The 24,905-nt window shown below is 44.9% G+C and overlaps 1 protein-coding gene across 1 annotated transcript in view; it reads right to left on the reverse strand.

The window, feature by feature from the left end:
* LOC116353317 (A-kinase anchor protein 6) overlaps nucleotides 1-24,905 on the reverse strand; it is an 86,424-nt gene that overhangs the window by 42,901 nt on the left and 18,618 nt on the right. Inside the window, exon 2 of the mRNA XM_031787604.1 lies at nucleotides 19,578-19,959. Within this exon, the coding sequence (XP_031643464.1) occupies nucleotides 19,578-19,910 (333 nt within the window). The 5' untranslated portion in view covers nucleotides 19,911-19,959. The remainder of the gene's footprint in view (nucleotides 1-19,577; nucleotides 19,960-24,905) is intronic.

Below are 24,905 nucleotides of genomic sequence, written 5' to 3' on the forward strand. Positions count from 1 at the left end.
AAAAACGTAGGTTAGCCATTTGATTAGCTGTTCAGCAGTCTTATGGCTTCCTGGTGACAGAGGGCAAATTCAACTGCCTGCTACTCATCCCCAGAAGATAAGATATGCATATTATTAGTTTGGATAGAAAACACTCTGTAGTTTCTAAAACTGTTTGAATCATGTCTGTGAGTATAACATAACTTATTTAGCAGGCGAAACCCCGAGAACAAACCATTCAGACTTCTTTTTTTAGGTCACTCTCTTTTCAATTTGTTTTCATTGGGAATCCAGATTTCTAAGGGACCTTCTTGCTGTTCCTACCACTTCCACTGGATGTCACCAGTCTTTAGAAATTGGTTGAGGTTTTTCCTTTGTGTAATGAAGAAGTAGCCCTGTTCAGAACGGGGGTCACTTGTAGTGTACTGTTCGATAGAGGCGCATGACCAGAAAGCTAGCTACAGTTTGTTTTCCTGTATTGAACACAGATCATCCCGTCTTCAATTTTATAGATTATTTACATTAAAAAAATACCTACAATTGTATTACAAAAGTAGATTGAAATGTTTTGGCAAAGTTTACAGGTAACTTTTGAGATATTTTGTGGTCATGCAAGTTGGAACCGGTGTTTTTCTGGATCAAACGCACCAAATAAATGGACATTTTGGATATATACCGACGGAATTAATCGAACAAAAGGACCATTTGCGATGTTTATGGGAGATATTGGAGTGCCAACAAAAGAAGCTCGTCAAAGCATGAATTATATTTTTATTTCTGCGTTTTGTGTCGCGCCTGCAGGGTTGAAATATGTTTTTCTCTCTTTGTTTACGGAGGTGCTATCTTGCATGTGTTATTGAATGAAAGTTTAATTTTTATAGTAATTTATTTGAATTTGTCGCTCTGCATTTTCCCTGGCTTTTGGCCAGGTGGGACGCTAGTATCCCACATATCCTAGAGAGGTTTTAAGAAGCCTTTTGGACCTAGACTTGGAGCTCCGGTACCGATTGCGGTGCGATAGCAGAGAGAACAGTCTATGACTAGGGTTGCTGGAGTCTTTGGCACTTTTTAGGACCTTCCTCTGACACCGCCTGGTATAGAGGTCCTGGATGGCAGGAAGCTTGGCCCCGGTGATGTACTGGGCCGTACGCACTACCCTCTGTAGTGCCTGGTGGTTGGAGGCCGAGCAGTTGCCATACCAGGCAGTGATGCAACCGGTCAGGATTCTCTCAATGGTGCAGCTGTATAACTTTTTGAGGATCTGAGGACCCATGCCAAATCTTTCCAGTCTCAAGATGGGGAATAGGTGTTGTCGTTCCCTCTTCATGACTGTCTTCGTGTGTGTTACGGATACAGTTATCCTGTGTGTGTGTGTATCCTGTGTGTGTGTGTGTTTCTTTTCTCTCCTTCTCCCCTCACAGGTGAAAATCATCACTCCCCAATCAGTCAACAATCAATCATCAATCAGAAGACGCACCTCCTCCTATTTCCTACCCTATCACAGTTCCTTCCCCATGGTTTAAAAACCCCATCATTTGTTTGCTCTAGAGCTCAATCTCTCTGTAAATGCCATGTCTGTAGGCCTCTGTGTTTCACTCTCGCTTTGTGTCTTAACCTCTCTTTTGTTTGAGCATCTCCATAGCACTTTGTCATCACCTGTGAGTATTGTTTTGGTTATGGTGTTTGTTTGTTGCTGGTGGGAAAAGGGGGAAACCAAGACAAGTCGCCCATGGGCATACACTACCCGTAGGTGAACTTTGTTAAATACACTAGTTAGAACTGGGCGGACCACCCACTGTATTTTTGGTTAGTTAGTTAGCTGTTGTTAAAGTAGGCTAGTCTAGCTTAGGGGTGTTTTTGTATATTTATTGTTTCTTTCCTTGGGTCCAGCTCAGCCCCTTTTCCTGCTCCCCCCCCCCCCCCCCCATTACCGTGTGTTTATAAATAAACCTGGAGTTTGACGGTATAATTTCAGTTATCGTGGTTATTTCGTTCACACTTTTACTTTGTCACAATTATAATTTGCATGAGTTATGTTACGGGTCTCATTACCATCCCCCCTAGACTGTCGGGCCAAAAGGGATTCGTAACATAAGTGGGGGCTCGTCCGGGATCTGTCATAACTGACACCCATGCCGCTCATGTAGATTGTTGTAGTGGTATAGTTCAGTGTTGAGCGTCATAGCTGAAGTAGCATTAGTGTTTGCTATTTTCTTTGGCACTTGTGAAGTAGTGTAAAATGACTACTTTCGATTTGAAATCCTTTTTGGATAACCCTTCGTGGGAGGTTTTTGACAAATGTTGTAGAGTTGATTTAATGACCTTGGCTGACCATTATTCAATATCGTTTCCGCAGAGTTTAGTTAAGGCGGAATTTAAACAGCTAGTATTAAATGTATTGTTGGAAGAGCAGGTGCTTGTGTTACCGCTGCCTGAGTCTACTACCCCTGTAGGGGATGTTACTGCTCCTGTAAGCCCATTGGTGTCTGATAATGAGGGAGAAGCTAAAACACCAGCCACATTGTCCCGTTTTGATACACTCTCCCCACTGTCAAATGGTGATGCCAGGAGGGATGTATGTTTAGCACAGTTCCAACTGGAGGTGGAAGAGAGGGCCCAAATTAGGCGAGAGACTCTCCAGTTGGAGATGTGTAAAATTGAGGCAGACAGAGAACAAAGGCAGTTGGAGTTGTGTAAAATTGAGGCAGACAGAGAACAAAGGCAGTTGGAGTTCAAAATGCGCCAGATGGAACTGGAGGCAGAGACAGCAAGGCTAGCCTTCGTTCCTACTGTGCCTGTTTGTGAGCCGTCCTCACTTGCTGTGTCCTCAAACACGTTTGACATTAGTAGGCAGATTACCTTAGTACCTTTGTTCAGAGAGTCAGAGGTTGACTCCTATTTTTGTGTATTTGAGCGTATAGCCGTAGCATTGAAATGGCCTGAAGAGGTATGGTGTCTATTACTTCATTGTAAATTAACTGGTAAAGCCCAAGAGGTTTTGTCAGCGCTACCTCTAGAGGACAGTTTGAATTATGAAGTGGTCAAAGCTACTGTTCTTCGTGCCTATGAGCTTGTGCCTGAGGCATACCGACAGAGATTTAGGTCTCATAGAAAATCTTCTAGTAAGACTTATGTGGAATTTGCTAGAGACAAGGGAAATCTGTTTGATAAATGGCATGCTGCTAGTAAGGTAACTGATTTCAACTCTCTCCGGGAGTTAATCTTGTTGGAAGAGTTTAAAAATTGCTTACCCGAACGCATTGTAGTTTACCTAAACGAACAGAAAGTATCCTGTCTGGCAGAAGCGTCTGTGTTGGCAGACGAGTTTGTGTTGACGCACAAGAGTGTGTTTTCGGCTCAAACTGAGAGTAGAGCCACTGAGTTTCCTACCTTTAGCCCTAGTCGGCCAGCAGTAGTATATCAAGCACGCCAGAAGAATGAGCGTCCCTGTTTCTATTGTCATAAAGTAGGACTTATGATTAATGATTGCTTCCTGCTTAAACGCAAACAAGGGATGCCTCTTCGTGCCAAGCCACCAACAGGTGTTGCTCTAATTCGTACGGTTAAGAGGTCTGCAACAAAACAGGTGCCTCAGGGTAACTGTAGTTTGAAAGTCTCAGTCCCCGACCGCAGTTATGAACCATTCATTTTCGAGGGGTTTGTGTCCCTAACGAATGACGAAGCGTCTCAGCGTCCGGTTAAAATCCTTAGAGATACTGGTGCGGCGCAGTCGTTTATATTGTCTGATGTGTTGCCCTTATCTGACGATACATACTGTGGTTCCAGTGTGTTAGTGCAGGGTATTGAAATGGGTTTTGTCCCAGTGCCATTGCACTTTGTGAAAGTACACTCTGAGTTAATCAGTGGAATATTCAGAGTGGGGGTACGTCCTATGTTGCCAGTGAAAGGTGTGACCTTTATCATGGGTAACGATATTGCCGAAGGAAAGGTAGTACCCGTATTGGATAAAAGTGACCACTCTCTCTCGAATGAGCTGGCACAAAAGTATCCACGTGTTCCCCGCTTGTGCGGTCACTCGTGCTCAGGCACTACAAGAGGGTGACGTGATAGATTTGTCGAACACTGTTCTGTTCAAAGAGGTTGATCAAGAAGATGGATTGTGTGATACCTCTGAGAAGCTGATCACCTCTGACAAACAGCCCAGGAAAGAATCAAAGAACGTTGAACTTATTGCTGAGGCAATACAGTTACCAGTCACTCGTGAGCAGCTGATTGCTAACCAAAAGGTTGACAACAAGCTTGCTAAATGTTTTTCTAGTGTTGTCTCATTGGAAGATGTAAAGATGAAGAACGTGGCTTACTTCATTGATGGTAATCTCCTCATGCGTAAATGGAAATCCCATGTTGACGCGGGTGGAGATTGGAATGCTGTTTACCAAATAGTGATTCCTACAGCCTTTCGACAAAATGTTATCCCTTGCTCATGATCACCAGTGGTCTGGTCATTTAGGAATCACAAAAACTTATGATCGGATCCTTCGACATTTCTTTTGGCCAGGTTTAAAACAAGATGTGGTTCAGTTCTGTCGGACATGCCACACATGTCAGATAACAGGAAAACCAAATCAGGTTTTTCCTCCCGCTCCTCTTTGTCCCATACCTGTCATAGGTGAACCATTCGAGCATGTGGTGGTTGATTGTGTCGGACCGTTACCGAAGACAAAATCGGGTAACCAGTTTTTGTTAACGATAATGTGTATGGCTACAAGATACCCCGAGGCCATTCCTCTGAGAAGGATTACAACCCCGGTAGTGAGTAAAGCCTTAATAAAATTCTTTACGACATTCGGGTTACCTAAGGTGGTACAAAGCGATCAAGGTACCAATTTCCTATCCAAGCTCTTCAAGCAGGTGTTAAAATCCTTGTCAATTACGCACCGTGTGTCAAGCGCCTATCACCCAGAGTCTCAGGGTGCGCTTGAAAGATGGCATCAGACACTGAAGTCTATGCTACGTAAATATTGTTTGGAATCTGAGAAAGATTGGGATGAGGGAGTTCCTCTAGTTTTGTTTGCTGCTCGTGAAACTGTGCAGGAGTCCCTAGGTTTCAGCCCGGCTGAACTGGTGTTTGGTCACACAGTGAGAGGACCAATGAAAGTCCTTAAAGAACAGTTCTTGTCCCAAGAGTTGTGTACCAGAGATGAGAATGTGTTGGACTACGTTAGTCACTTTCGTGAGCGCCTACACCAAGCTTGTGCTCTCGCAAAGGAAGCTCTGTCTTCCTCACAGAGGAGCATGAAAAGACACTATGATAAAGAAGCTGTTTCTCGTCCACTACAGCCAGGTGACCAAGTACTGGTGTTATTACCTGTTCCATGATCTTTACTGTCAGCTCGTTTCTCTGGTCCTTATTTAATTGAAAAGAAAATAAGTGAAACTGACTATGTGCTTCAAACTCCTGATAGACAACGCCAATCTCGTGTGTGTCACATTAACATGTTGAAAGCGTACCACACCCGACCCATCACACAGTTAGAGAGTTCAAAAACAGAGGAAGGTACTGCTGTCTCCTCTGCTACTACTGCTATGATAGTGGAATGTCATATTGATGATGTTGATGGCTTGGAGTTGCGCAATACTCAGCAGCAGTGTGTTAGATTGCCCAACTCAGAAATGCTGCTGTCTATCCAATCCGGTCTGGTTCATTTAACGGATGGACAGGCCAATGATATTGTGAGGCTACTACACAGTTTTCCATGTCTCTTTAATGACGTTCCTACTCGCACCAATGTGTTGGAACATGACATTAATGTTGGAAATGCTACACCTATCAAGCAACACCCATATCGTATCAACGCTTCCAAGAGGAAGATAATGAGGGATGAGGTGAGATATTTGTTGGAGAATGACCTGGCTAAGCCAAGTTCAAGCCCTTGGAGTTCTCCTTGCATTCTAGTTCCTAAACCTGATGGTATGTCCAGGTTATGTACGGATTATCGGAAGGTAAATTCTGTCACAATGCCAGATTCGTTCCCGTTACCCAGACTGGATGACTGTATCGACACTATTGGTGCTGCTAAGTATGTAACTAAGTTAACTTCACGTGCTTCTGAGATTTTTGCCTTTGTGACCCCAGACAACTTCCTACAGTACTCAGTCATGGCTTTTGGGATGCGAAATGCACCAGCCACCTTCCAACGACTGGTTAACTCCGTATTAGCTGGCGTTCCTAATTGTAGTGCATACCTTGATGACCTAGTGATTTATTTGTCTGAGTGGTCAGATCATGTTGACTCGCTAAGGGTAGTATGTGAACGGTTGGCAGCTGCTTCTCTAACCCTGAACTTGGCAAAGTGTGAGTTTGGGAAGGCTACTGTTACCTATCTCGGTAAAGAGGTTGGCCATGGACAGGTGCACCCTGTTGATGCCAAGGTCTTGGCAATAACTGCATTCCCTGCACCTACCACCAGACGAGAGCTACGCCGCTTTTTAGGGATGGTTGGCTACTGCCGTAGCTTCTGTAAAAATTTCTCTGTGGTAGTTGCTCCATTGACCGATTTGCTTAGTCCGGCAAGACCATTTGTGTGGTCCCCTGATTGTAAGAGAGCTTTTGAATCAGCGAAAGCACTCTTATGTAGTACACCTGTACTTGCTGCTCCAGATTTTGAACAACCGTTCAAACTTGAGGTAGATGCTAGTGCCAGAGGTGCTGGTGCTGTTCTACTGCAGCAGGACAAGAGTGGAGTGGATCATCCCGTTTGTTATTTTTTCTCGTAAATTTTATAAATGTCAAGCAAACTATGCGACAATAGAACAAGAAGCTCTTGCTTTATTGTTATCTCTGCAATACTTTGAAGTATACATTGGTTCCAGTGCCCTACCAGTGATTGTATATACTGACCATAACCCCTTAGTTTTTCTCCACCGAATGTACAACCAGAACCAGCGCCTGATGCGTTGGGCGCTGATTGTACAAAATTATAATTTGGAGATCCGCCACAAAAAGGGTTCTGATAATGTGTTGGCAGATGCTTTGTCTCGTGTGTGAAAATTATTTCTGTATGTTATACAAGGTTGTTGCTTTGTCAGTATTCATTAATACTGTGGTCGCAATCCCCCCTAGGGTTGCTCTTTTAAGGGTGGGAGTGTTACGGATACAGTTATCCTGTGTGTGTGTGTATCCTGTGTGTGTGTTTCTTTTCTCTCCTTCTCCCCTCACAGGTGAAAATCATCACTCCCCAATCAGTCAACAATCAACCATCAATCAGAAGACGCACCTCCTCCTATTTCCTACCCTATCACAGTTCCTTCCCCATGGTTTAAAAACCCCATCATTTGTTTGCTCTAGAGCTCAATCTCTCTGTAAATGCCATGTCTGTAGGTCTCTGTGTTTCACTCTCGCTTTGTGTCTTAACCTCTCTTTTGTTTGAGCACCTCCATAGCACTTTGTCATCACCTGTGAGTATTGTTTTGGTTATGGTGTTTGTTTGTTGCTGGTGGGAAAAGGGGGAAACCAAGACAAGTCGCCCATGGGCATACACTACCCGTAGGTGAACTTTGTTAAATACACTAGTTAGAACTGGGCGGACCACCCACTGTATTTTTGGTTAGTTAGCTGTTAAAGTAGGCTAGTCTAGCTTAGGGGTGTTTTTGTATATTTATTGTTTCTTTCCTTGGGTCCAGCTCAGCCCCTTTTCCTGCTCCCCCCCATTACCGTGTGTTTATAAATAAACCTGGAGTTTGACGGTATAATTTCAGTTATCGTGGTTATTTCGTTCACACTTTTACTTTGTCACAATTATAATTTGCATGAGTTATGTTACGGGTCTCATTACCATCCCCCTAGACTGTCGGGCCAAAAGGGATTCGTAACAGTGTGTTTGGACCATGATAGTTTGTTGTTAATGTGGAAAGCAAGGAACTTGAAGCTCTCAATCTGCTCCACTACAGCCCCGTTGATGAGAATGGGGACGTGCTCAGCCCTCATTTTCCTGTAGTCCACAATCATCTACTTTGTCTTGGTCACGTTGAGGGAGAGGCTGTTGTCCTGGCACCACATTTCCAAGTCTCTTACCTTCTCACTATGGGCTCTCATCGTTGTTGGTGATCAGGCCTACCACCGTTGTGTCGTCGGCAAACTTAATGATGGTGTTGGAGTCATGCCTGGCCATGCAGTCATGGGTGAAAAAGGATTCAGCAGGGGACTAAGCACGCACCCCTGAGGTGCCCCAGTGTTGAGGATCAGCATGGCAGATGTGTTGTTGCCTACCCTTACCATCTGGGGGTGGCCCATCAGGAAGTCCAGGATCCAGTTTGCGAGGGAGGTGTTTAGTCCCTAGGTCCTTAGCTTAGTGATGAGCTTTGAGGTCACTATGGTGTTGAATGCTGAGATGTAGTCAAAGAACACCATTCTCACGTCAGTGTTCCTTTTGTCCAAGTGTGAAAGGGCAGTTGATGTGAGCCATGACCAGCCTTTCAAAGCACTTCATAGCTACAGATGTGAGTGCTACGGGGCGGTAGTCATTTAGACAGATTACCTTGGTGTTCCTGGGCACAGTGACTAAGGCGGTCTGCTTAAAACATGTAGGTATTACAGACTTGGTCAGAGACAAGAACATGTCAGTGAAATCAAATTTGTATTGGTCACATACACATGGTCAGCAGATGTTATTGCGAGTGTAGCGAAATGCTTGGAGTTCACATCCTGGTAATCCGTCTGGCCCTGCTGCCTTGGGAACGTTGAACTGTTTAAAGGTCTTACTCATATCGGCTATGGCGAGCGTGATCACACAGTCGTCCGGAGCATCTGGTGCGCTCATGCATGCTTCAATGTTGCTTGTTGCTTGCCATTATCTAAACTGCCTCCTTCTCCTTAAACATATATCATAACTGCAGTTCTGTATTTCCTAAGCCTCGTCTTTGTGACAGTGTTAGACCCTGCTGGAACCAGCCCTATGTTCCAAGGTTATAATTGAAAAATACAATGGCAAGGTCAGGGCCCATGAAACCCATGAAATAGTGATGATGCTCATTGCCATTGTTGCAAATTCAGGAATAACCAACCGCGATGAGGCATCGCTAGCTGTGAACAAGCGTTGCGATACTGTTGCATGTAGGATCATTTAGACATTTCAAAACATTATTTTAACAACTCCAAACCAATTGCATGTGGCGCAGAAACTAACACGCTGCATTTTTCTATTACAGTTTTTCTCAATTGCTAAAACACTAAAACCCATTGGCTGAACAAAGTTCTCAGTTGCCTCGACTCATTAAACTAATTATGCAGTCTGTCAATACCTTAAACCATTTCACATGATAAAACACAATTTGCAGATGTCACTTAGACTTTTCAGCAAAACTCTAAACACATTCTCATTCTCAAAACACATTCTGCACTCTAATGCACATGTCATCCATACTGGTAAACACAAGTGGCAACAATCAAACTGAAAGAATAGCCGTCTTGTTTTCGAGACGATAGTTTCCGGATTCGACCATATTAATGACCTAAGGCTCGCATATCTGTGTGTTATTATGTTATAATTAAGTCTATGATTTGATAGAGCAGTCTGACTGAGCGGTGGTAGGCACCAGCAGGCTCATAAGCATTCATTCAAACAGCACTTTCGTGCGTTTTGTCAGCAGGTCTGCTGTTTATGACTTCAAGCCTATCAACTCCCGAGATTAGGCTGGTGTAACGATGTGATGTGAAATGGCTAGCTAGTTAGCGGGGTGCGAGCTAATAGCGTTTCAAACGTCACTCACTCTGAGACTTGGAGTAGTTGTTCCCCTTGCTCTGCATGGGTAACGCTGCTTCGAGGGTGGCTGTTGTCGTTGTGTTCCTGGTTCGAGCCCAGGTAGGAGCGAGGAGAGGGACGGAAGCTATACTGTTACACTGGCAATACTAGTGCCTATAAGAACATCCAATCATCAGAGGTATATGAAATACAAATGATATAGAGAGAAATAGTCCTATAATTCCTATAATAACTACAACCTAAAACTTCTTAACTGGGAATATTGAAGACTCATATTAAAAGGAACCACCAGCTTTCATAAGTTCTGAGCAAGGAACTTAAACGTTAGCTTTCTTACATGGCACATATTGCACTTTTACTTCTCCAACACTTTGTTTTTGCATTCTTTAAACCAAATTGAACATGTTTAATTTATTTGAGGCTAAAATTATTTGATTGATGTATTATATTAAGTAAAAATAAGTGTTCATTCAGTATTGTTGTAATTGTCATTATTACAAATACATTTTAAAAAATCGTCCGATTAATCGGTATCGGCTTTTTTTGTCCTCAAATAATCTGTATCGCATCGGCATTGAAAAACCATAATCGGTCGACCTCTAATGTCTACTGTGTATTCATGTGCTATTTGAGTGACTTAAAAATGACAATATCTATGGGCTTAAAAAATGTAATGAAAAACATTAGCTGACATGGGCTAGTTGATCCAGACATTTCTGACAAGTTATAAACAGCTCTCTGTTTATAACTAACAATGACTAACATGACAAAAGGAATTGATTACGCACTACCCAATTTCGAAATTGCACCTTGTTCTACTACTACAACTTTCAAGAGTAAGTTTAAAGCCAGACTGAGTTCCTTTAAAAAAAGTTTAAACAATTTGGGAACCATTGTCCCAAATATCTGTCGACTTGGTGTGACTCTTATGATTAAAGAGGCTCCATGCAACGCTTTTATTTTTACCCATAAGAGTAGAAGTAAAATGGCTCTATTCTCAGCACAACCAATTTTCTACTCTGAGACGCTTTGTGGATACGGGCCATGACTACGACAAGAGGGCCCCAGGCCTCCTAAAAATAGACGAGACAAGGGCAGGATGGGATGAAGATTGGGATGGATGATAGAACAAAGCCCTTTCATCAGAACTTTTAACAGACTATTGGTCACAATGCTAATGCTAAAAACAAACTACTTTAAGACCATAGGCTGAATAAGAACTACATGCACTGAGAATACTTGTGGCATCATGATGTGTCATTATCGAGATCACACAAACATTTCAGCATCAACAGCCTGTAACGGATGGGGCCACAGTGTCTCCTGACCCCTCCTGTCTCAGCCTCCAGTATTTATGCTGCAGTAGTTTTTGTCGGGGGGCTGGGGTCAGTTTGTTATATCTGGAGTACTTCTCCTGTCCTATTCGGTGTCCTGTGTGAATCTAAGTGTGTGTTCTCTAATTCTCTCCTTCTCTCTTTCTTTCTCTCTCTCGGAGGACCTGAGCCCTAGGACCATGCCCCAGGACTACCTGACATGATGACTCCTTGCTGTCCCCAGTCCACCTGGCCATGCTGCTGCTCCAGTTTCAACTTCCACCTGACTGTGCTGCTGCTCCAGTTTCAACTGTTCTGCCTTATTATTATTCGACCATGCTGGTCATTTATGAACATTTGAACATCTTGGCCATGTTCTGTTATAATCTCCACCCGGCACAGCCAGAAGAGGACTGGCCACCCCACATAGCCTGGTTCCTCTCTAGGTTTCTTCCTAGGTATTGGCCTTTCTAGGGAGTTTTTCCTAGCCACCGTGCTTCTACACCTGCATTGCTTGCTGTTTGGGGTTTTAGGCTGGGTTTCTGTACAGCACTTTGAGATATCAGCTGATGTACGAAGGGCTATATAAATAAATTTGATTTGATTTGTAACAATCAATGTATTGATATACAGGATTCCATTTCAAAGGAAACATTTTTAAAGTCTCAAATTAAATTCAATCAAAGGCAATTGCCTGTCTGTCTTTTAAAAGGGCCACCTATTGAAATGAAAAGGTCCTGTGTGGCTCAGTTGGTAGAGTATGGTGCTTGCAATGCCAGGGTTGTGGGTTTGATTCCCACGGGGGACCAGTACAAAAGAAAAGTATGAAATTGTATGAACTCACTACTGTGAGAGTTACACACACTACTGGATAAGAGTCTCCTAAATTACTCACATGTAAATGATTCAGTGAGTATTATAACATAACATGTCCACCAAATCCCACTAGATGGCAGACTTCACCAGTGAATCCAAACAGGCACACTCATTCTGAAAGTCCCAAGAATTCACTCTGGCAACAGAATGACACATTGTGTTATTTGATACTATTGATTACAGGGGTCATTACAGCTGGTCAAGTTGTGGGTTCAAATAGATTGAGGGAGACAAAGGCAGGGAGGAGGAAAATAAACTTACTGAGAGAAATAACAGATATGTCATACCCTATATCAGCTGAGAGAATGAGCATAGAAAGAGACAGATTAGATAATGTGATTTGTGTGACCACGTTGCAGCCGTGTGTAATTGGCCGACTCCGACCACGGTAAAGGAGGTGCAGCGCTTCTTAAGGTTTGCCAATTACTACTGGAGGTTTAGCCAGGGTTTTGGCCAGGTGGCAGCTCCCATTACCTCACTACTGAAGGGTAGGCCGGTGTGTTTGCGGTGGTCAGCAGAGGCGAGCAGAGCTTTTAGTCGTCTGAAGGCGCTGCTTACCGAAGCTCCCGTATTGGCTCATCCGGACCCCTCTTTGGCATGGACGCGGAGCAGTGCTATCACAGCGCTAAGGGCACGCCACCGAAGCTTCGCCCCTGCAAGAGCGAAATTATGACGTAGGGGACCGGTTGCTGGCTGTGGTAAAAGCTCTGAAGGTGTGGAGACATTGGCTTGAGGGGGCTAAACACCCTTTTCTCATCTGGACTGACCACCGTAATCTGGAGTACATCCGGGCAGCGAGGAGACTGAATCCTCGCCAGGCAAGGTGGGCCATTTTTTTTAACCAGATTTAATTTCACCATCTCTTATAGACCAGGTTCCCGTAACACTAAGGCCGACGCACTGTCCCGTCTCTATGATACCGAGGAGCGGTCCATCGATCCTACTCCCATACGTCCGGCCTCATGTCTGGTGGCACCGGTGGTATGGAAGGTGGACGCGGACATCGAGCGGGAGTAACGGTTAGAACCCACACCACCATAGTGTCCAGCGGGCCGGAAGTACGTGCCGCTTGGTGTTCGTGACAAATTGATCCGGTGGGCCCACACGCTACCCTTCTCGGGTCATCCAGGAATTGAGAGGACGTTGCGGAGTCTTAGGGGAAGGTACTGGTGGCCCACTTTAGCTAAGGACGTGAGGTTTTATGTCTCCTCCAGTTCAGTGTGCGCTCAGAGTAAGGCTCCTGCCTGGAGGGAAGTAAGACACCTGCCTAGAGGGAAGTTACAGCCCCCTTCCATTCCACAACGGCCTTGGTCACATCTGTCGGTGGACTTCCTCACCGACCTTCCCCCGTCTCAGGGGAACACCACGATCCTGGTCGTTTTCGAAGTCCTGCCATCTCCTTTCGTTGCCCGGTCTCCCTACGGCCCTGCAGACTGCGGAGGCCCTGTTTACCCACGTCTTCCGGCACTACGGGGTGCCTGAGGACATAGTTTCTGATTGGGGTCCCCAGTTCATGTCCCGGGATTGGAGGGCGTTCATGGAGCATCTGGGGGTCTCGATCAGCCTGACCTCAGGTTTTTACCCCGAGAGCAATGGGCAGGTGGAGAGAGGGAACCAGGATGTGGGTAGGTTTCTGCGGTCGTATTGCAAGGACCGGCCAGGAGAATGGGCGAGGTACGTCCCATGGGCGGAGGTGGCCCAAAACTCACTCTGCCACTTCTCCACGAACCTGTTGCCTTTCCAGTGCGTGTTGGGCTACCAGCCGGTCCTGGCACCTTGGCATCAGAGCCAGACCGAGGCTCCTGCAGTGGAGGAATGGGTGCAGCGCTCAAAGGAGACCTGGAGAGTCATCCAGGAATTGCTCAAACGGGCTTGTGGGCAGCAGAAGGTGAGCGCTGACCGCCACCGCAGTGAGGCCCCCGTGTTCGCACCGGAGGATCGATCCGAAACCTGCCCCTCCGTCTGCCCTGCCGGAAGCTGGGGCTGGCCGCGGTGTGTGGGGCCATTTAAAGTCCTGAGGAGGATAAACGAGATGTGTTATAGGTTACAGCTCCCTTCTTACTATCGTATTAACCCCTCGTTTCATGTGTCTCAGGACGGTGGTAGCCAGTCCCCTGCAGGAAGGTAAGGTGCCAGAGGTCCCTCCGCCCCCTCTGGACATCGAGGGGCCCCCGGCATACACGGTACGTTCCATCCTGGACTCTAGACGCCGGGTGAGGAGCCTGCAGTACCTCATGGATTGGGAGGGGTACAGTCTGGAGGAGAGGTGCTGGGTACCGGTGGAAGACATCTTGGAACCATCACTGCTGAGTGATTTCCACCGCCTCCATCCGGATCGCCCTCTGGGTCGTCCTCGAGGCCATTGTCGGCTCGCTGCGGGAGCCGCGCATGGGGGGGGGGGGCTCCTCTCCCTGTTCGGGCGGCCCTTGGCGGTCGTCGTCACCGATCTACTAGCTGCCACTGATCCCTTTTTCTTTTCTGTTGGTTTTGTCTTGATTGTTTTCACCTGTTGCTTATTTTAGTTCATCAATGGTCTATTTAAACGTTCAGTGCCCGCCTGCTTTTGTGCGGGCTTATTCCTACTGTCAGCGGTGAAGTTGTTTTTCTCCTGCGTAATTTGTTGTATGTTATTTCCTGGTTTTTAGCCTGTTGGCTAGACCAAGCTAAATGAACGCATCCATTGGAAGTATTGCTCTCTGCGCCTGACTCTACACCCACCACTCCTAGAATTCCGTGACACTTATTGATTATGATTTAAAAGGCAAAACTGATTGCAGCACTCCTACTCTACTCCTACTTAGTGACTAGGATCCATATCCCAATGCTGTGGAAACACATTCTGCCATTTCCAATGCCTTGAGGGTAGCTGCAGCTGAACTAATTATGTTCCTCCATTTCCTGTTTTAATTAGAGGGCTACTGAGGGCTGGTTCAAAATTGTCCTCTAACAGAATCCAATACGATCATCAGCTGATTGATCAGCCAGTCTATAGAGACAAAAGTTTCTCCAGATAGATACCCCATCAGGTTGATCTGTAGACATTTGTACACACACACGCACGCACGCATCTGCCAGTCTAAAGGGAGAACCTCCCTAGGTAGCCCCCGAAATTGAGCCCATCAGCCTACAGTACTAAGCCCAGTAGTCTACATTTACATTTTAGTATGTACCTTCATTCAACTAAGGTAGGTACTGTAAAACAACCACAATTCACCATAATTGCAAGTAAAACCTTCAAAATAGCCGCTATCTGCCAACTCATATCCTGGACTGGCTGGTCTCTGCACTGCTGCACTAGGGTTGGGAGGGAGAATGGATTCTCTCTAAACATTGATGCAAGGCTATGTCCCAAATTGCACCCAATTCGCTATATGGTGCACTGCTTTTGACCAGAGCCCTATCAGCCATGGTCAAAAGATCTGCACAATATAGGGAATAGGTTGCCATTTGGGACAAACCCTGAACATTGAGTCTGACTGCAGACCTCGCTAAGTCACAACAACAGACCAGTCCAGCTCCAAGGCTACTGAGAAGGTACAGCTCCCCTCATTATATCTAATCACCTCTTCCTCCTACAGGGTCATTATACTATGATTTGATGTTGGACAATTCTGCCGGTGTTCTTTGCTATGCTGGTCCCAGATCAGTTTGTGCTGTCTCTTGTCTGGCAATGACAATGACCTCAGGACCAAAACAAATATGGGACCAGGGTCAATATTCACAAAGGATCTCAGAGTATGAGTGCTGATCTAGGATCAGGTACTCCATGTCAATATAACCTTATTGAAAAGGGAAAACCACTTGTAGATTAGAGCTGCTATTCAAATCAAAATCATATCAAATTTTATTGTTCACATACACATGGTTAACAGATGTTATTGCGAGTGTAGTGAAATGCTTGTGCTTCGACAGTGCAGTAATATCTAACAAGTAATCTAACAAATTCACAAATACTACCTTGTACACACAATGTAAGGGAATGGAATAAGAATGTGTACATATAAGTATATGGATGACTGAGCGGCATAGGCAAGACGCAATAGATGGTATAAGGTACAGTATATACAGTGGGGCAAAAAAGTATTTAGTCAGCCACCAATTGTGCAAGTTCTCCCACTTAAAAAGATGAGAGTGGCCTGTAATTTTCATCATAGGTACTCTTCAACTATGACAGACAAAATGAGAAAAAAAATACAGATGTATCGTGGAAAATAAGTATTTGTTCAATAACAAAAGTTTCTCAATACTTTGTTATATACCCTTTATTGGCAATGACAGAGGTCAAATGTTTTCTGTCAGTCTTCACAAGGTTTTCACACACTGCTGCTGGTATTTTGGCCCATTCCTCCATGCAGATCTCCTCTAGAGCAGTGATGTTTTGGGGCTGTTGCTGTGCAACACGGACTTTCAACTCCCTCCAAAGATTTTCTATGGGGTTGAGATCTGGAGACTGGCTAGGCCACTCCAGGACCTTGAAATGCTTCTTATTAAGCCACTCCTTCGTTGCCCGGGCGGTGTGTTTGGGATCATTGTCATGCTGAAAGACCCAGCCACGTTTCATTTTCAATGCCCTTGCTGATGGAAGGAGGTTTTCACTCAAAATCTCACGATACATGGCCCCATTCATTCTTTGCTTTACACGGATCAGTCGTCCTGGTCCCTTTGCAGAAAAACAGCCCCAAAGCATGATGTTTCCACCCCCATGCTTCACAGTAGGTATGGCGTTCTTTGGATGCAATTCTTTGTCCTCCAAACACGACGAGTTGAGTTTTTACCAAAAAGTTATATTTTGGTTTCATCTGACCATATGACATTCTCCCAATCTTCTTCTGGATCATCCAAATGCTCTCTAGCAAACTTCAGACGGGCCTGGACATGTACTGGCTTAAGCAGGGGAACACGTCTGGCACTGCAGGATTTGAGTCCCTGGCGGCGTAGTGTGTTACTGATGGTAGGCTTTGTTAGTTTGGTCCCAGCTCTCTGCAGGTCATTCACTAGGTCCCCCCCGTGTGGTTCTGGGATTTTTGCTCACCGTTCTTGTGATCATTTTGACCCCACGGGGTGCGATCTTGCGTGGAGCCCCAGATCGAGGGAGATTATCAGTGGTCTTGTATGTCTTCCATTTCCTAATAATTGCTCCCACAGTTGATTTCTTCAAACCAAGCTGCTTACCTATTGCAGATTCAGTCTTCCCAGCCTGGTGCAGGTCTACAATTTTGTTTCTGGTGTCCTTTGACAGCTCTTTGGTCTTGGCCATAGTGGAGTTTGGAGTGTGACTGTTTGAGGTTGTGGACAGGTGTCTTTTATACTGATAACAAGTTCAAACAGTTTCCATTAATACAGGTAATGAGTGGAGGACAGAGGAGCCTCTTAAAGAAGAAGTTACAGGTCTGTGAGAGACAGAAATCTTGCTTGTTTGTAGGTGACCAAATACTTATTTTCCACCATAATTTGCAAATTAATTAATTAAAAATCCTACAATGTGATTTTCTGGATTTTTTTTCTATCCATTTTGTCTATTATAGTTGAAGTGTACCCATGATGAAAATTACAGGCCTCTCTCATCTTTTTAAGTTGGAGAACTTGCACAATTGGTTGCTGACTAAATACTTTTTGCCCCACTGTACATACAGTGCCTTGCGAATGTATTCGGCCCCCTTGAGCTTTGCGACCTTTTGCCACATTTCAGGCTTCAAACATAAAGATATAAAACTGTATTTTTTTGTGAAGAATCAACAATAACTGGGACACAATCATGAAGTGGAACGACATTTATTGGCTATTTCAAACTTTTTTAACAAATCAAAAACTGAAAAATTGGGCGTGCAGAATTATTCAGCCCCTTTACTTTCAGTGCAGCAAACTCTCTCCAGAAGTTCAGTGAGGATCTCTGAATGATCCAATGTTGACCTAAATGACTAATGATGATAAATACAATCCACCTGTGTGTAATCAAGTCTCCGTATAAATGCACCTGCACTGTGATAGTCTCAGAGGTCCGTTAAAAGCGCAGAGAGCATCATGAAGAACAAGGAACACACCAGGCAGGTCCGAGATACTGTTGTGAAGAAGTTTAAAGCCGGATTTGGATACAAAAAGATTTCCCAAGCTTTAAACATCCCATGGAGCACTGTGCAAGCGATAATATTGAAATGGAAGGAGTATCAGACCACTGCAAATCTACCAAGACCTGGCCTTCCCTCTAAACTTTCAGCTCATATAAGGAGAAGACTGATCAGAGATGCAGCCAAGAGGCCCATGATCACTCTGGATGAACTGCAGAGATCTACAGCTGAGGTGGGAGACTCTGTCCATAGGACAACAATCAGTCGTATATTGCACAAATCTGGCCTTTATGGAAGAGTGGCAAGAAGAAAGGCATTTCTTAAAGATATCCATAAAAAGTGTTGTTTAAAGTTTGCCACAAGCCACCTGGGAGACACACCAAACATGTGGAAGAAGGTGCTCTGGTCAGATGAAACCAAAATTGAACTTTTTGGCAACAATGCAAAACGTTATGTTTGGCGTAAAAGCAACACAGCTCATCACCCTGAACACACCATCCCCACTGTCAAACATGGTGGTGGCAGCATCATGGTTTGGGCCTGCTTTTCTTCAGCAGGGACAGGGAAGATGGTTAAAATGGATGGGAAGATGGATGGAGCCAAATACAGGACCATTCTGGAAGAAAACCTGATGGAGTCTGACCTGAGACTGGGACGGAGATTTGTCTTCCAACAAGACAATGATCCACAACATAAAGCTAAATCTACAATGGAATGGTTCCAAAATAAACATATCCAGGTGTTAGAATGGCCAAGTCAAAGTCCAGACCTGAATCCAATCGAGAATCTGTGGAAAGAACTGAAAACTGCTGTTCACAAATGCTCTCCATCCAACCTCACTGAGCTCGAGCTGTTTTGCAAGGAGGAATGGGAAAAAATTTCAGTCTCTCGATGTGCAAAACTGATAGAGACATACCCCAAGCGACTTACAGCTGTAATCGCAGCAAAAGGTGGCGCTACAAAGTATTAACTTAAGGGGGCTGAATAATTTTGCACGCCCAATTTTTAAGTTTTTGATTTGTTAAAAAAGTTTGAAATATCCAATAAATGTCGTTCCACTTCATGATTGTGTCCCACTTGTTGTTGATTCTTCACAAAAAAATACAGTTTTATATCTTTATGTTTGAAGCCTGAAATGTGGCAAAAGGTCGCAAAGTTCAAGGGGGGGCGAATACTTTCGCAAGGCACTGTATAAGATGAGTAATGCAAGATATGTAAACATTCTTAAAGTGGCGTTATTAAAGTGACTAGTGATCCATTTATTAAAGTGGCCAATGATTTCAAGTCTGCATGTAGGCAGCAGCCTCTCTGTGTTATTGATGGCTGTTTAATAGTCTGACGGCCTTGAGATAGAAGTTGTTTTTCAGTCTCTAGGTCCCAGCTTGGATGCATCTGTATTGACCTCGCCTTCTGGATGATAGCGGGGTGAACAGGCAGTGGCTCGGGCTGTTAATGTCCTTGATGATCTTTTTGGCCTTCCTATGACATTGAGTGCTGTATTCTGAGACACTTTGTGATCACGGGCACCGGGTAGTTCTTTGCTACTAGGCCCTTTTGAAATCATAATATAATTATTATAATAATATGCGATGAGAGCCTATAGAGTGTCTAATCCCTCTTACCTTGAGCTGCACTAGGTGTACATCCAGGTGTTTGTTGACTGAGTCCTGGTGGACAGAGTGGGAGAGATCCCGGACCCTGTCAGTGGTGGCCCTCAGCCACGTCTCAATCTCAGGCAGGTGCAGCACCACCTTCCAGTCCGCCCCTGTGTGCAGGGGAGGGGGCTTCTGGTTCTGATACCTCCGTGCCGGGTCCCTCTCCTGGGCCAGCCCTTCTCTACAGAGACCACCCTGGCTGAGGCTGGGGCCTGCCTCCTCCTCCTCAAAGCTGGGTGTGACGGAGGTGATCATTGGTGAGGCAGCCTCTCTGGCCATGGGAGACACCGCAACGTTCATGGTGAATAACAGCTAGATCCTATAGTTGATCGGGCCGTTCTCAAATCAGCTGCAGAGAGACAGAGAGGGATGAAGGGAAGGAGGACAGGGCGGAAGGAAGGACAGAAACATTCATTAATAACTGTACAGCTGCCAGAGAATATTTTATTCATACAGAGGGAAGCCAACTGGGTATTTTCGGTTGCAACCCCATAAATAGTCCCATTCATGCTCGGCTGGGGAATAAATCAGTCGTTGTTCTACAGAGACGACTAATATTAGCAGAGCTACAGTGGCTTGAGGAAAGTATTCAACCCCTTGGCATTTTTTTCTATTTTGTTCCCTTACAACCTGGAATTAAAATAGATTTTGGGGGGTTTGTATCATTTCATTTACACAACATGCCTACCACTTTGAAGATGCAACAAGAAATACAACAAGAAATAAGACAAAAAAACGGAAAACTTGAGCTTACATAACTATTGACCCCCCATACCCCCTCTTGGGGTATGTCTCTATAAGATTGGCACATCTAGCCACTGGGATTTTTGCCCATTCTTCATGGCAAAACTGCTCAGCTTCTTCAACTAGGATGGGTTCCACTGGTGTACAGCAATCTTTAAGTCATACCACAGATTTTCAACTGGATTGAAGTCTTGGCCTTGACTAGGCCATTCCAAAACATTTAAATGTTTTCCATTAAACCATTTGAGTGTTGCTATAGCAGTATTCTTAGGGTCATTGTCCTGCTGGAAGGTGAACCTCCGTCCCTGTCTCAAATCTCTGGAAGACTGAAACAGGTTTGCCTCAAGAATTTCCCTGTATTTAGCGCCATCCATCATTCCTTCAATTCCAAGCAGTTTCCCAATCCCTGCCGATGAAAAACATCCCCACAGCAGGATGCTGCCACCACCATGCTGCCACCACCATGGGATGGTGTTTTCGGGGTGATGAGAGGTGTTGGGTTTGCGCCAGACATAGCTTTATCCTTGATGGCCAAAAAGCTCAATTTTAGTCTCATCTGACAAGGGTACCTTCTTCCATATGTTTGGGGAGTTTCCCACATGCCCACATTTCCCACATTTTGGCGAACACCACATGTTTGCTTATTTTTTTCTTTAAGCAATGGCTTTTTTTTCTGGCCACTCTTCCATAAAGCCCAGCTCTTTGGAGTGTACGGCTTAAAATGGTTCTATGGACAGATACTCCAATCTCCACTGTGGAGCTTTGCAGCTCCTTCAGGGTTACCATTGGTCTCTTTGTTGCCTCGGATTAATGCCCTCCTTGCAGCCCTCTCTTGGCAGGTTTGTTGTCTTGCCATATTCTTTAAATTTTTTAATCATGGATTTAAATGGTGCTCCGTGGGATGCTCAAAGTTTCTGATATTTTTTTATAACCCAACCCCGATCTGTACTTCTCCACAACTTCGTCCCTGACCTGTTTGGAGAGCTCTTTGGTCTTCATGGTGCCCCTTTCTTAGTGGTGATACAGACTCTGGGGCCTTTCAGAACAGATGTATATCTACTGAGATCATGTGACACTTATATTGCAGACAGGTGGACTTTATTTAACGAATTGTGACTTCTGAAGGTAATTGGTTGCGCAAGATCTTATTTAGGGGTTTCATAGCAAAGGGGGTGAATACATATGCACGCAACACTTTTCCGTTTTTTCTTTTTAACTTCACTTCACCAATTTGGACTATTTTGTGTATGTCCATTACATGAAATCCAAATAAAAACAATTTGTCATTGGGTTATTGTGTGTAGATTGATGAGGGGGGAAACAACAATTTAATCAATTTTATAATGTGGCTAACAAAATGTGGAAAAAGTCAGGGGGTCTGAATACTTTCCGAAGGCACTGTAAATTAGACCCAACAACATCCACAAAACACCACCGACATGAACTGCTTAAACCAGACAGCATTCTCTGTCTTCCTGTCTGCACACACTTTATCCCTGCATGTTAATCACTGTCCCCTCTAATTCACTATGATTATACTGGCAAAGACAGTAGTCATTCAGTCAGTGTTCTTCTCCCCGCCTGGCCAAGATGGCTACTGAGTCTCCAGCTGCTGAGGGGAGAACCAATAAGATAAGGTTTGTGTTCCAACGGCCAACGTTTACTTTTTTTATTTGGCTATGACAGTCTATTTAAAATCAGTCTTACAGTATTTAAACCTGAAGACAGTATGGTTTGAAGTGACTGTAATGCATCAGAAGGGTGATGGGCAGTTCAGAATAACATCAGGCAATCACTTTGTATGATATTCTGTATAGAAAAGAACATCACTAACCACGTTACCATCCAGCCATGTCATGTGGATTAATTACCTGATGCATGCAAAAAGTAATGGCACTGGGCTGATGGAAAACATGAAATGCCTGTACAATTTTATAAATGACTACAGACTATTTGTTTGTTCGACATGGTGGGATCTTTTTGTGTCCGTAAAATTAATTATGTGAGAAATGGTGGTTGAAACGCCTTTATGCGCAAATATTTATATAATAACTATCAAATCGAAGTAAACTTGGAGTCACGCTGTGTGGTCCTCCTCCTATGACTCGAAAAACCATGCAGTTTATTAGGCTCCAGATTAACTTGGAGTTACGCTATGACATGTTGTGTGGTCCTCCCACTATGACTCATCAGGAAAACATGCAGTTTATTAGGCTACCGATGAAATCAATTATGATAAACTTCACAGGGTGGTGAAAGTTAGCTCCTTTCCCATAATTATCGAAGGTCTTATTTTGGTAACATGATAATTGACACCTGGCTGCAATTTGACAAATAACAATAATCTATCTACTTTGTCTATATTAACAGTTCGCAGATACAGTGTGAGTAGACAACAGCCTTCATGAGATTATTATGGACATTATTTGTATTTTTGTCAAAATGCAGCCAAGCATCAATCATCATGTCATCAGAATAAGACCCTCAATATTTATTGGAAAGGAGAATCAAACTCATCACCACATTGTGAAGTTCATCATAATTTATTTAAAATCGGTAGTCTAATGAACTGCATGCTTTCCCGGGAGGACCACACAACATGTCATCACGTGACTCCAAGTTTACTTTAATATTGTAACGACCTGACTAGATCATAAAGGAACAATTGTCCAGACAGAGGGTTGAGTTTACGAATTGACAGTTAATTAACCCAACTTTACACAGGCGACTGTTTGGCCGTAGCCCACGCCAAATAAACGAAAGATACCCCACAAGCCAACCGTGACCTTCTCTTGTGAAGGCCAGATGTAAGAGAGAGAACAAAGGTTAAATCTGGTCTTAACTTCCAATGCTCCATCCCCCTGACCAACCCCCCTCCACGCCACTCCACCAACCGCAAGGATGCCCGGCATCAGAAGATTCCAGGCATTTCCGTGATTGGCAGCTAGCAGGTTGATTGGCATGTCGGACCCCGCGAACACTGGGTACTGGTAAGTACAACACAACCACCTACTAGCCTAACACATAACACACAGCTGTCTGTGCAGGTCGCTACAATATGATGGTTATAATATAAATATTTGCACATAAAAGCGTTTCCACTTGCATAATAAAATGTTACCAACACAAATAGATCCCACCTTTGTAAAGTTACACAGAGGCTCTCAAGGGGTGGTCACGAGAGTGCTCAGGGAGGTGTGTGGGGGTTTCCATCGGTGCGACCATGGTGGAAAGTCCAGTCTCCACCGTGCTCATCCACTCAGAATATGCTGATTTGGCTCTCGCCTTCTGTAAGAAGAGGGCGACTAAATTACCACCCCATCGATGGGGGGAATGTGCGATAAATCTCCTGGTAGACACTGCACTTCCCAGTGTCTATCACAGATGGCGGCTATGGAAACATATGTCTCAGAATCTCTGGGACAGGGATACATTCGGCCCTCCACTTCACCTGCCTCCTCGAGTTTATTTTTTGTGAAGAAGGATGGGGGTCTGCGCCCATGTATTGACTATCAAGGGATCAATCAGATCACAGTGAGGTATAGCTACAAGCTGCCTCTCATCGCCAGTGCGATCGAGTAAATACACGGGGCGCGCTTCTTCATAAAATTGGATCTCAGGAGCGCTTACAACCTGGTGTGTATCAGGGAGGGGGACGAGTGGAAGACTGCATTTAGTACCACCTCAGGGCACTATGAGTACCTCGTCATGCCGTACGGGTTTATGAATGCTCCATCAGTCTTCCAGGCCTTTGTTGACAAGATTTTCTGGGACCCGCACGGGCCGAGTATGTGTCCCTGGTGCGCAGGGTGCTTGGTCGACTGTTGGAGCATGACTTGTACCTCAAGGCTGAGAAATGTCTGTTCTTCCAACAGTCCGTCTCCTTCGTAGGGTACCGCATTTCCACTTCAGGGGTGGAGATGGAGAGTGACCGCATTTCAGCCGTGTGTAATTGGCCGAATCCCACCGCGGTAAAGGAAGTGCAGCGGTTTCTAGGGTCTGCCAACTACTACCGGAGGTTTATCCAGGGTTTTGGTCAGGTAGCAGCCCCATTACCTCACTCTGCACCCATGCCGGCTCATCCGGATCCCTCTTTGGCGTTCATAGTGGAGGTGGACGTGTCCGAGGCTGGGATAGGAGCTATGCTCTCTCAGCGCTCGGGCACACCACCAAAGCTGTGCTTTCTTTTCGAAGAAGCTCAGCCCGGCAGAGCGAAACTATGATGTGGGGGACCGGGAGCTGTTGGCTGTTGTCAAGGCTCTGAAGGCATGGAGACATTGGATTGAGGGGGATAAACACCCTGTTCTCATCTGGACTGACCACTGCAATCTGGAGTATATCTGGGATGCGAGGAGACTGAACCCTCGCTAGGCAAGGTGGGCCATGTTTTTCACACGTTTTGTTTTCACTCTATCCTACAGACCAGGTTCCCAGAACGCTAAGGCAGACGCACTGTCCCGGATGTATGACACAGAGGAGCTGTCCATGGATCACACTCCCATAGTTCCAGCCTCTTGCCTGATGGCACCGGTGGTGGGGGAGCTGGACGCA

This window comes from Oncorhynchus kisutch, linkage group LG14 (genome assembly GCF_002021735.2).
Source record: "Oncorhynchus kisutch isolate 150728-3 linkage group LG14, Okis_V2, whole genome shotgun sequence".
Lineage (NCBI taxonomy): Eukaryota > Metazoa > Chordata > Actinopteri > Salmoniformes > Salmonidae > Oncorhynchus > Oncorhynchus kisutch.